Genomic DNA, 14,157 nt, shown 5'->3' with positions numbered 1-14,157 from the left:
AGTAGTTTCAGCTCAGGGGTCTAAAACCTATCCGTGGTAGTTCTTATCACTAGGTAGCTAAAGCACATTTACAAAGGAGTCCCCCATCTCCTGAAAGGTTCTTGGGACTTTTTGGGAAAGTTGAAAAAGGCTGTGTGGAACAAAGATCTCATATTTGTAACTGTTGATGTTATTGATTTGTTCACAGTGATTTTGAGGATCGAAGGCTTGGAATTTTTTCTGTTATAGTCTCAATCAGTTCTCCAGTTTATTTAATGAAAAAATTAACCTGATGGTTGAATTGACCTCCATAACTTTACAGAACAATGATATCATTTTTGAAGGAGAGTTTTTTCAACAAATTAAGGGGGTTACTATGGGTGTGGCTTGTGTCTGAATATTTTCTAACTTGGTTTGGCTTAGTTGGGAAAACAAATATGTTTTTAATACCCCCTTTTTTTCAAAAAAAAAAAACTTTACCTCAAACACCTTGACAATATTTTTATATTATGAGATGCTACTGAGAATAGGAATCACTTTTTGTAGGATATTTAAATAATACCACAGATTTTTTACAATTTACTTATACTTGGAATAAAGAAAAGATTAATTACCTCAACACACTTGTATCCCATACAGCATCAGGGTTTACAGGAAAACAACGTTCTGCAGTTCCTATTTACAGTATGCCAGTTATCACCCCCTTTCACAAAAAAATAACTTAGTGAAGGGGCAATATATCAGGGTGGCCAGAATGACATTTCTTCAAGGTTAGGTAAAAAAAGAGTTGGATAAGTTAAAGGAAATGCTTTTGGTTAGAGGATACCCTAGAAACTTGGTAAGTTCCATTTGCAAAGCATTTTTTGTAGATTGGGGGACTAACCATAAACCTCTTTTAGGCTTTGGCCTAGAAGGCAAGCATGCACCTCTAAATGAGTGATTTGTAGTGTTTAGACAATGACTATATCAAATTAACAAGCACTGTCATTTTAAGAAAACAATGGGAAAGTAACATGTACAAATTTAACTCGGTAGTAATTAACCGATAGTTTTGGACAACTTGTATTATATAAGGTTGCATTTTAAGATGGCTTGTATTCTGATGAAATCTCCAGAGTGAGATGAAAGAGGTTAATTATTTTTTTATTTTATCTTTATTAAATCTCTATTCCAATTAGTGTTTGGACCGTCTTGCTGGCGTTTCATTTTTGTGTGTTACAAATAAATAAATAGATGGTCTCACTCCTGTTGAGCATGTATTCTGCCTTTTCCATCTTCAGTATAGACTGAAATGCTGACACTGGGGTTAAACAGTTATTATTCATAGTATGGAACTGATGAAACATAAACTGTACTCCCAATATAAAATCCTGAACTCAACTCTTGAAGCTTTTAAAAAAATAAGAATACAGCCTCTCCTAATTGGTCTATAACTTAATTGAATGAAAGGATAGGAATATAAAAAAAGAAAATAGGTATCCATTCCAGTTTTTAACTGAAAGCTGTTATAAATGCACACTGCAACAGAGTATTCAATGTGTGGTCTTACCGCAGCCTTGCAAAGGCATCATCTCTGCTTGATAGACTGTGAAACAAATTAAATTCCCTTTGTCAATGAATAATACTTCCTTATGACTGCTAGAGTATTGGCATTGAGTGAAACCTGATTGTCATTCATGGCTCCCAAATGCCTAATTTTCCTATCCTCTTCTATAATTGAATGTGTTTTATTGTATCAATATCCATTATCATCACTGCCAAAGTGGGGCACCATACACTTGGATACATTGGGGAACATCTTTTCTATTTTTTGACCAATAAATAGTCTAAACATTATGATAGCCACCTGATCACTTAATGTAGTCATAATTGATTCAGCTTAGTATCTCTGGCAAATTGCTCACCCAAATGGTAGCTCCCACTAGAAAAAAAGAACATAAAATTGTTGACAAATATGTTTTCAGAATTAGATCTGTGGAACACTTTCAATAACAGCCTTCTTATCAGAAAATGTATTCCAAATTGTAACCCTATATCTTTTGTCTTATTGCTGGTTTGCCATCCCCCAGTCTATATGCCTATGTATACTGGCAGATTTTAAGGAAGGTGAAACTTCTTTGTAGGGCAATGTATTGAAGTTGTTTGCCAGATCCAGGAAGTTGATGTCAGCAAGCCGTTCTTGGTGTATACTATCAAAGAAAGTCAAATGAAAGATTTACTTATTTCTTAGCTGGTCCAAGGGCACCCTCTCCTTTAGTCACCATAGCAGCTTTAGCCAGAAAATCATTCTATTGCTCACAATTAATAACGGGAAGATCATCTAAAACTATGGAAATTATTGTTCCCCTGTACTCTGCCCTAGTTAAACCCATGATAGAATGTATTAAATGCTGTAGTGTGTCCTCAACAGAAAGAAAATGAAACAGAAAATGTATTTCAGGCTTCATGAATGGTTAAAACCACTGTCCCAGTATTCTGTGTTATATAAACTGTTGGGGGGAAGATCTGAGCCTTAATTTATGTGCATTCAGTAGCCCTATTATTAAATAACTTCTGTTTCTCACTAAATCAAAGAGACAACATTTGAACAAGTGATTTCAATTTATAACAGGAAATAAAGCTTAATGGAGACATCGGTTCATTACCAGCACCTCCCCTTTCTCTGGGATAGATTCCCCTCACCTGTCATGCAATTCTACTCCATGCTGGCCTTCTAACATAATCAAGGTAAATGGATGGGTGCCCTGAAATAGAACTTGAGGATGTTTATTGGTATGGCCCCCATGGCCTCTGGTTGAATAGCCTTGTATAGACTAAGCTTCTTACAATTCTAAGATTCCTATGTTAGGGAGAAATGATGAACTTAGGACCCTTGGTGATTCAGGTCCAGACTCTGCATGAAGATATATGGTAATAACTTGAGAATAATTATTTCATAACATTTACCAATTATAGGTATTAACCTATTAGGGTAATAGTTGTCAACCAGGCATTCAGTGCTGCCTTTTGAAATAGGGATCACAGTGGCTTATTTCCAGATGTGAGCAATACAACTTAAAATACAGTGTAAAGGAACCAGGTTGGTGATTATGCTGTATAAAAACAAGCCATTTATCCATCAGGCTGGGCTGCTGGATGTGTTTTTTTTTTTTACCATGAACAGCTTATGCAATATGATGTGTAGCTACCTCCAGACATACGTTAACTGTATAGGCTATGTTGACCCTCTGCCAAGAAAATTAGACAAAGGTACAATAAAAATTATTATGAAAAGAGCTTGAAAAGTTCACTGTGGTCTGACACTGTTGAGTTGTCAACTGATAATCTAACAATACAATGTTTGCCCTTAGTACAGTGTCTAAAAAAGTGTTTGAATATGGGTCTATATTAGATCAACGAATGATTAAATGTTCAAATCTGTAAAGGTCAGCCTTTACAGATCAAACATTTAATCATTCGAAAATGTTTAAAAATAATAAAAAAAAAAAAACAAAGTGACAAAACCAAAAACCAAAGGGTGTAAGCTACGCCCCCCACCCCCCTACTTATATATACCAACTCCAAGATTGTGCTACAGTGTAGGGAAGGGGAAATTTCCCATTTCCGCACTGCAGTGCACTGATGTGCGATCTCGGAGTTGGTATATTTTAGTAGCGGTGGATGTGGGGGATGCAGGGGGGCTTGCCCCCCTGTTAAAACCCTTTTCTTTTACTTTTTTTTTTTTTGTTTAATTTTTTTTTTTTTTACATCTTCGAACATTCGAATAGGTTGACCTTTAGAGATTCGAACATTTAATTGTTCGTTGATGTACTATAGACCCTTTGAATATGGCCTTCTTGTTGTTTCAGTGTATATTGGCAGCATGATGTCTTACCCTTGCTTAGTCGTCCTTATGACCCTCCTAAAGGATGTTTTACATTTTTGATGAAGTTTTTATAGCCTAAATAAGAATGTAGACCATCAAGGTGTATCTTCTTTCCTATGTATGTCATCTTCTTCACATTAATTGTTTAATGTGGCTATAGAAACTATTCCAGTATTCCTTAACATGGTTATTATCCTTCATATCTCCCTTCTACTTTAATTGTGCTTAAGAAAAACATAGCTGCAAAGTCTGACTAAAGAAATAAATACTAGGTTCTCCACTGGTATGTTGCACATTTTTACTATGGTAGCTACTTCTTAGAAAATGTATACATTTTTGAGTTTCCCAGTTTAGGGTCAATTTTATATTCTCTCACTCACACTGACAAAAGAATAGCTAATTGATCTAAATAGTATTGTTCGTACAACTTTGTACAGAGTACTTTAACCTATCTACCACTCAATCATTAAAGATATTTAGTGGCTGCAGATGATAAAAAGGGAGATTATAAAATTATAACTTATTGTCTCAGGAAAAGCAGGATACATTTTCCTTATTCACAGTCCCCGTCATAAATACTTTTCTTCCTTAAGTTTAACTAGAGTTCATCAACATTATAATCCAAAATAAAGAAAAAAATTCAAGAATCTTGATTCAACTTTTTGTGAAGGTTAAAGCATTCTTGAATGCAAACACAATACCTTTTTCAAGGTTTCTATAACTTTTGTGTTTTTACATGTCAAACAGATTTGTTTATCTTTTAAACTGCTATGAACAGACAGACAGAGGTAATATAGCTTGTGATTAAAAGCAGTGAGTGTGACCACTGTTCCACTTTGATATTACAGTTGCATCATTACTAAAACAATAGTTATAAATTTCACCCATTTACTGAAATATACAACTCTTGACAGTCATACATCTAAGAATGTATAGAAATTTTGACACCTTCTGTTATTTGGAATGTCTTCATTTCTTGAGTCATATTATATATTTTTTTTTTTATTTTACATTTGTTGACCAGGCTAGTCCAGCTGGATTAATGTCCATTTTCAGTGGAGGCCCGGGGAGAAAAGCTCCAGAGGATTGAAACAGTTATAGGAAATACAATTGTATTATCGAAAGGGAAGAAATGTAAGTACAAATATTAAATATCTTAGCTAATTAAGTGAGGTCATAGGTTAGAACTAGCCAAACAATATAATATCTAAACACAAACATTTTTTTTTTTTTTTTTTTTTTGTGAGTTAAGTAATATTTACAGCAAAGAGATAATAACTCAGTTGAAGTAAAAGATGAAAATGAAGTGGTTGAAAGGATTTATAACAAAAATAGGAGGGTGTCTACAGGCTAGTCTGGGTTGGTACAAGAGCAAAGCCAGAATTTATTAAGGTGTATGGAAAGTTGTTTCTTAAATAGTTGAAGAGTAGGCAAAGAGGACAAAGTGGATGGAAGATTGTTCCATATTTTGCCTATTGAGTTAGAGAAAAGGGAATTGCCTGCTGAATTCATAATTTTGGTACTATTAACAAGTGACTTATCAGAGGAGCGTAGTTGTTTCAGGTTGATATAAGGAGTCAGGAGGTTGGAAAGAGCTGGTGTTTTAGAAGGTTGGTGTAGAATTTTGTAAGCTATTAAGAGTTGTTGAAAGATGAGCTTGTTAGGGAGTTCCAGCCAATGTAGTTGCTTTAGGTTTATACAGTGATGTGTTCTGAATTGGGAGGAGGTGGCAAAGCGGGCGATATTGTGGTAAGATGTAGTAAGTTTCTTAAGGTTACTTTTAGAAAGATTAGTGTAAATAGATGAAGCATACAGAAGGGTAGAGAGAAGGTGTGTTTGGGCTAAGGTTATCCTAGCTTCAGGTGTGAGGAAGGGCTTTATTCTGTACAGGGATCCAATCTTTTATTAACAGCTTTTATTGTAGTGTTGATATGGCAATCATAGTTGAGATTATTATCGATAATAACACCAAGAAGTTTGGTTGAGGAGTCAGGAGAGATTATTGTGTTGTCAGTTGAAGTAATACAGAAGTTTGTCAAAGTAGATTTACGGGTGGGTGGGAAGAGTAATAATTTAGTTTTTGGGGTTAAGGAGTAGACAGCGGTTGGAGAACCACTGTTCAACAGTTGAGAAGGCTGATTGTGTTTGAAACTGGAGTTCAGTTTGAGAAGAGGCAGTACAGATTATAGTGGAGTCATCTGCATATTGTATGCAGGTAGTATTAGGAAGAGATGATTGAAGGTCATTAATAAAGATAGAAAGAGAAGAGGGCCTAGGATAGACCCTTGAGGTACTCCTAAAGATATGGGAAGGAGAGTAGAGAGAGAATTTTTCCAGAGTACAGCTTGCTGACGATTAGCAAGATAGGAAGAAAACCAGGTAAGGGAAGAAGGCTCCAAGGCCAGAGATTTTAGAGTGTACATGAGAAGTGTGTGATTAACCATGTCAAAGGCTTTTGAAAGGTCTATGAAAAGTGAGGATGTAAGTTTATTGTTGTTGCGGTTTAAGTTAATAGTGTTGGTGAAGGAGAGAAGAGCTGTAGTAGTACTGTGATCGGGTCTAAAACCATGTTGTGTGTCAGCCAGAAGGCCATTCTTGAGGAGGTGGTTGAGCAGTTGTTTATGTATGCATTTTTCTGTGATTTTAGCTAAGGGGGATAAAAGAGCTATGGGACGATAGTTGGAGTAGTCATAAGATTTGCCTCCTTTATGGAGGGGTATGATATGAGATATTTTCCAGATTGCAGGGAAAATACCTTCTTTTATTGATCTGTTTATTAAGATGGAGACAGGGTAAGCTATGGCCTTTGCTGATAGTTGCAGGAATTCAGCAGGAAGTTTGTCTGCAGAAGGGGTAGTAGGTTTGAGTTTTTGAATGAGAGATTGTATATAAGAGGTAGATACAGGTTGTAGGTGAAGGGGAGGAATAGTATTTATGAAGGTATTAGGAGATAGTTGAGAAGTATCAGGAGATAGTTGGTTGGCTAGAGTTTGTATAGAATTAGTGAAGAAGGAATTAAAGTTATTAGCTGTTATTGTGGGATTGTCAGGGTCAGAATCCTGGGGGTTTGGTGTAATTATTTGGCCTGGGGTCAGGAGACTATTAATACTTGACCAGAATTTTTTAGGTTCATTTTTGGTTTTTTGAAGTTGAAAGTAATAGTTCTTTTTGTCGGTTAGGATGGCTTTTTTAGTACTATTTCTAAGCTCTCTAAACTTTTGGTGGTCTATTTGACTTTTTGTGGAGCGCCACTTATGCCAAGATTTATTTCTGAGGGCAATTTTATGTTTTGTATTTGAGGTTAGCCAGGGAGCAGTTTTAGTTTTAGTTCTAATGGTTCGACTTGGGGCGTGTTGATTAAGTATTGCTAGGAAGGTTGAGTTAAAGTGTTCTACAGCTATGTTGAGTGGGAGATGTTTTAGTGGGGCCCAATGACATTGGAATAGTTCAGCTTGGAACTGATCAGGGTTAAAATGTTTTTTTGAGTGAACAGTCCTAAAAGTTGTAGGTAAGGTTAGGTTTGTTTTGCTTCTAATGATAAAGGTAAGTGAGTGGTCACTAAGGTTGTCAGGAAGGATGCCTGTTTGGTAGTTTTGCTGGGGAGTATTTGTCAGAATCCAGTGTTTGAAATCTTATAAAAAAAATAAACTTAGATCAGTTTTCAGCTATGAAATGCCACCCAAATTTCTTAAAACCATTTCTAATGTCACTGTACTCCCTATCATCACCCTTCTCAACCACTCATTTAAGGAAGGGTTTGGTCTCTGATTATGGAAACAGTCACTGGTTTTAGCTGTGCACAAAGACAGAACCTCTACAGATGGTAATAGTTACCATTTCATGTCATTCTATATTTTGTCAGAAACTTAGAAAAAGGCACCCATTAACTGCAAAGCATAACAAACCACAATATCACCATTCATTCACAATGTGTTTTTAGTCCTTGCCATGGCAGTGTTGCTGCCTTGTTGGACATTATCTATTTTCTCACAATTAGATCCTAGAAATGTTGTTTTCTTTCTCTTTGTTGACCCCTCCAATGTGTCTTATATCATCAGCCATATAAAACTTAGAATCCTTGCCTGGTGTGATCTCTCATTGTGCATCATTAGGTCATCTACATATTATCTGAGTGAGTGACAACAGTCTATGAAGTAGGTTGCTGTCATCTCTCATGTACAGCTTGCCTTGATAGGAGTTTGCAAGGATCAGTTTTTGGTCCTTTGTTCTCTGCTAACTGCCATTGATAGCAAAGTTCAGTGCTGTAATGCAAAACTAATGCATTATACTAGCATTGCAGTCATTTTAATTGTAGATGAGCCATCTACGTAGTAAGCACAAAGTTAGAGGCCTCCATTCAGGTACTGTTTGAAATGTCTGAACCCACTAGAATGAATCCCAGAACATGTGGACTGAATGGCTGAAAGAATGGGCTTACATATACTAAGTCCAAGATGGCCCTGTCTTAAAATACTCACTTTTCTATGAGGTATGGTGATCTTCGGTTTTGTATATATAAGTTCAGGGGGTGAACAGGGGGGCTTGAACACTCGGAAAAAGAGGAGCAATATTTGAAATTCATTATTTTCTGGTATTTTTGGTCTTTTTTCTGGACATGTCGGCACTCAGCATTTCGAGTGCCAACATTTCAATAGGAAGCCCTCTTTTCACTATGCACGTGAATGGCTAACCCTTAGGACATGTTTCTGAATACCACTAACACAAAATGCTTGTTTTTACTAGCAGATCCAGTCCTCCAGATGACAAAACACATTTGTTTTCTTAAAAGCTTATCTGATATCTCCATTTAGAATTCACCAGTCAAGGATGGTAATACCATTAAATTACCTGGCTTAATACTCACAATTAGCATAGGCTTTACAGGCAAGTAAAATTCTTTAAGCAATACAAAATTGAGTAGGCTATATAGAGACAAAGCATTCCTATCTGTGATAGAATTAATTTCTGCTGCTAATATATGCCCTCACATAGAATCCCTAGGTTTTCTTTTCCTTCATAACTTACTGTGGCTAATGTTTAGCCAGAATTGGTCCTCCGCTCAGATCACATTTGAACATAATTTATTATACCCTTGCAAATGTTCTCAGTTTTAATCTATTGCCTTTTATAAACCTCTAGGAGATCTCAGACTTGCTTTCTGACACATATTATTATTCAAAAAAAAAAAAAGTTTGGCAGTACATACTGTCCCGTAGCTTGTGCAGAGTCTGGAACAAAGTAATTTCAAAAATTATGCAAAAGCCAAATACATTTCCCTTCAAAATATCTTTAACAGGTCATTGGCCGGGCTTCAGGAAGGATTACTTGGCAGTTAGCAGAGAGGACTAAATCTCTGACTTGTTTATGAGCTGCTCCTGTGTCAAGGGTGCAAGGTTTGAATCTTCATCCTGTGTCAAGGGTACAGGGTTTGAATCTTTATATTCCTTTGCCAAATGTGTGACCTTGCACAAATCACTTAACCAGACAGTACTTTGGGGAGAGTTGATAATTTGTGCTGGGCTCTTTATTGATCCCCTGGAGTGTGAGCCTAGTAACTAGCTAGGAACTGTGAACCTATAACCATGATTAGGAAGCATTTTCCCCTCACAGTACCACTGTGGCTTCCTTAAAGTGGAGCCTTATCATGGCGGATGGTCCCATTGGTTGAGCACCATGCTAACACAGCAGTCCAGTCTTCCCTGAAAATGCCAGTGGCTCCTGATTTATATGTAAGGTATTAATGAAGCTGGATGCATGTGCATTTGTCTGACTGAGTGACCATACTGGGGGTTCCAGTGGCTCCTGATTTACATATAAGGTATGAATGAAGCTGGATGCATGTGCATGTGTCTGACTGAGTGACCATACTGCGAGTACCAGTGGCTCCTGATTTATATGTAAGGTATGAATGAAGCTGGATGCATGTGCATGTTTCTGCTTGAGTGACCATACTGGGGGGGTAGGTAAAGAATTGTAGGTCTGAATATGTACATGTTGGAGCATGCATGCGTGTGGGTGAATGCATGAGTGTTTCAGTGAGAGCAGGGGCTTGTTTTTTGTTAGGTGGATATATATATATATATATATATATATATATATATATATATATATATATATATATATGTGTGTGTGTGTGTGTGTGTGTGTGTGTGTGTGTGAATATGTGTGTGTGATGGGGGTTCCCTTTGACAATGTGCTGCACGGACCAGCAGTGAAAGGACTACCTCTGACAAATCTGAAACCACCAGCTTTAAACAAGAGCAGTTTAGAGATATGCTAATGAGTCAGTAATGTGATATTTCTCATTGTAACAATAGCTATCTCTGAATCCAGTTTTCTCACCAACATATAAAATGAACTACCTGTGGTGGGCAATTTACATGACTGGTTAGAATATTTCTCAAACTCAGGTATTACCTTTAATAGGGGACCTGTCATTGTGGTATTGTATACGTCAGCATCATATGCTAAGATTCTACTATAATTTTTTTGAACAAAATATTTTTCTGCACTTCATCTCAACCTTCCTGACTGAATTAATGCTAATTTCCTTTTTAGTTTATAGGTTAATAATTTTCCTGAGTACTACATTTTAAATTTTCTTTCATGCTATCTTCAGCTAATGTTCTTTCACCATTATTCATATGCATGACTTATCTTTCTCACTATATTCAGTTGCAATTGTATGCATTGCCTCTTCTGAACATTATGTTTAAAGAACTTAAGGAAACAGTGTAATGTTTAACATATTTGTATTTTTTCTTTTGAAGTTTTCCATTCTTCCTTGTTTTATTTTTTTCTTCTTTTATGGGTATTGCCTTTGTTCCTACATATCTCGCTTACTTCCCTTAACCTGTAGATGAATTGGCCATATTCATATGAACTAGCATGTTGTGGCTTTGGGAACGCATTCAAGTTTTTTTGTAGTCATAAACACAACCTCCGGACAGGTAGGTACTTGGCTGCATCTGCTGTACTCGTCCATATAAATAAGGCAGAAAAAAGAAAAACTAAAATGCATGTGCTAAATATGATGAAAAATCAGCAGCCTCCAAGTGATATCACCCCCCAACAATGAATGAGAAGATATCTTAATGTAAGCATCAGTTTGACTCAGCAGACAGAACTGAGAGTATTCTCTTTAACCCAGGTGATATCCACTGGCTCAGGTGATACCCACTGGGTAAAAAGTGCATCCTTCAGCTGATTGCATGGAGGTAAGAGGAACTGAGCATGTCAGTAAATGTAAAATATATCATGGCCATTGAATCGGGCATTCAGAACATTTACTTTAAAGAAACAAATTAGCCCTTTATACATTTCAGCATTTCTATGAGGGTTGAGAGATACTTATTCCCCAAACAATTTATGTTTGATAGAGTGAAGAAAATACACAACCTTTTTTAGTGATGATCTGAGGTTATCAAAAATGCTTTATGCTTAAAGTAATAATTTTAACATCTTAGATTAAAGTTTACAGAGCACTGGACTTCCGTGGTAAACAATGTGGTACTATTCTAGGCTTAAGGGTTTATTATCAATAAAATTAATAAGTAGTGAATTCTGTCACCCTGAGATTATATGTCGTAGTTTGCGAGAAAAAAATTCTAGTTTTGGTAAAGTAGTAGTAAGCAGTATTCAGTAAAACACTGACCGGAAATATCATTTAGCACATCAGATGTCCTGAAATGCCACAAAAGAAGACATATTTGTATAAACCCTATAATAAACTTTAGACCTTATCATAATGCTCTAAAGATTACTTTGTAGCTAGTAAAAAGTATCACCTGCTACTTAAAACATGTTACTTGTCACTCTAATATGTTTGAGATAAAGACACTATCTGTACATCTCTGACAGTATGCCTTGTCAAAACATAGGTTGTGGTATTAGTGAGGTTTACATAAGTATACAGTTTTAAGACGTTTACTTTGATAAGTTTAGCCAGTGTTGCCTTTAGCAAGTACTTGTATTTTAAGGCATCATTTAGTGAAAAGATTGCTAAAAAGAAGGACATCTGTAAAACACAAACATTAATTCTCAACAGCTTTACGTTCTTCCTATACAGGTTTCTGGTATTATTTTCTTCACTGGTAAGATATAATCTTATGCAAGAGAAAACCAGCTATGCAAAAAATCTACCCTACCAACTTAGTTGGAGTATTAACTTCCCTTATGAATATTTCAATGAAGTATGCTTTCAACATCACTATTCAGGAAAAAAAGTATGGACGTATAAACTGAACAATTTTCAAGTCAATCTTATCTAGCCATTGCAGTAAAAGTGGTGAACTTTATTGCTGTTGATTAAAGAGCAGTGCATTTATTGTATTGTACAGCTTATATTGCATCTTTTGAGCCTACATGATTTTTTATATGTGCATTGATCAATGTTTTATTTTATGGGCATAGTATTTTCTTTGCATTAAAGTTTTATATTCATTGAGTGTGACTAGTGTTAATATAATTTTAGTTTGTTCTGCAATGTTGCTACTAACCTAGAAATGAAATTCCATCATGGGGTCGCCATTAACATATATTAAGTAACAATTAATGGCTTAAATCATGCTTGCGTGTGAATGTTAGTAAAGCTAGCTGCTTTATTAACCTGTGACCTTCACTTAACTGCATTACTAACCTCTGTCATTGTTTTTTTTTTTTTTTGCCTTTTTATTCTTGTTTTGCTAACAAAAGTTGAATTCACCAAAGCTGATCTCCAAGGTAGAGGGTTCAGTTATTCATTAACATTTGCTGAAAGTTGCTGCATATAATGCCTTGTGTCCCTCAAACGTATTCCTTGTGTATAACGCTTGGTCTGTAAAATGTAATACTGTGATGTACACCTGTTGAGATGAGAACAGAGACATCCAAACAGCATCAAGTCTTGGGTGTAAGCATGCCCTGACTTTTGTTTGGGTTGTCAGTTATTGTTTTGGTGCATTTACTACCTCATAACAGCAACACTATCTGCATGTGATCAAACCCAAAATCACAAAGATGGTGAAACCTTAAAAGGTGTATAAGTTGGTAGTGCTTAAAGCATTTCTTCATGGCAAAGACAGTAATTTTGCCTAGAGGTTAAAGTCATTTGAACAGTCTTGAAGGCATTAATGCTTCAGCGCGTTTAACAAAAAGGAATTAGCCAACAGTCTAGAAATGGTTTCAAGCACATTGAATAACAAGTGTACTGGGGAAATGGGAAAATGATACAATGTTGCCTGCTTTACATTTATCACTTTGAATGCTCCAATATATTTAAATGGTTAAAGACCACAAGGCATTATGTGAACTCAGGCACTTTCAGTTGCTTTTCATAGACTAGTGTTTTTTTTTTACATTGTTTCAGTTACAGTTTGTAGTGAATGACATTTCTTGCACCTGCATTTCATGATAATTTTGTAGGAACAGTGCACGTGAATTTTGTGACTGCTGCAGTTTTTTTTTAACCCAGATGCACATAAACACAAAGCTGTGGATCTGCAGTTTAATGCATTATTATTCCATTTAAATTTATAATATATATTTTAAGTCCTCAATCTAATTTATAAAGTATATTGCACATTTTCAAATCTGTTTCGTAATTGTGTAATACAGAATACTTCATCACGTGAACACAACTTGGTTTGCACAGCTCGTGTGTCTGTGCATGTGTTTGCGTGTGTGATATGTGTGTGTGTTTACGTGCATGAGTGTGTATATATATATATATGTATATATATATATATATATATATATATATATATATTTATATATATATATATATATATATATATATATATATATATATATATATATATATGTATATAAAAGGAGAATCCAACAGACGAGCAGTACAGTCACCATGGCTATGTGCATATACTTGTTTATTAAAAACTTACTTGTGCATGAACAAAACAATAAAAGAAGAATAAAAAATGAGCACTTTTGGTGGCTTCCACCTGTCTTCAAATTCTACACAGCATAGTGACCTAAAGTCTTTTAAATTTGTCTTAGCCAATCAAAATTAAAACTATGTTCCATCCTACCAATAGACTTGCAGTAATGCAGCAACTATTTTACATGTGATGCAATCCTCTCCAATCAAAATTTATTTCAAGAACAGTGTTGTTCAAATAGCACCATAAACAAGATCACATCTCAGAGATGTTAAAAACCCACCCCTAATACCTATGATGATTTCATAATGAAGCATTGAGTACCGCACCTCCTCCTTGTAAAGAAAGAATCACATTTTCAAAATGTTCCATCATTGGTGGTAGAGATTATTATCACCACTGGGTATTTAAAACTAAAGCAAACAAGATATACATCTC

General features: G+C 35.6%; 1 protein-coding gene across 1 annotated transcript in view; it reads left to right on the top strand.

Moving 5' to 3' along the window:
- Positions 1 to 14,157, top strand: part of LOC122803823 (neurexin-3-like) — a 2,450,564-nt gene that overhangs the window by 2,400,974 nt on the left and 35,433 nt on the right. Inside the window, exon 17 of the mRNA XM_044073508.1 lies at positions 12,539 to 12,565. Coding sequence (XP_043929443.1) covers positions 12,539 to 12,565 — 27 coding nt within the window. The remainder of the gene's footprint in view (positions 1 to 12,538; positions 12,566 to 14,157) is intronic.

This window comes from Protopterus annectens, chromosome 6.part0 (assembly GCF_019279795.1).
Source record: "Protopterus annectens isolate FY-2018-M chromosome 6.part0, PAN1.0, whole genome shotgun sequence".
NCBI classification, from domain to species: domain Eukaryota; kingdom Metazoa; phylum Chordata; order Ceratodontiformes; family Protopteridae; genus Protopterus; species Protopterus annectens.
Note: the sequence above shows the minus strand (reverse complement) of the source record. Positions and strands in the feature narration are given on the sequence as shown.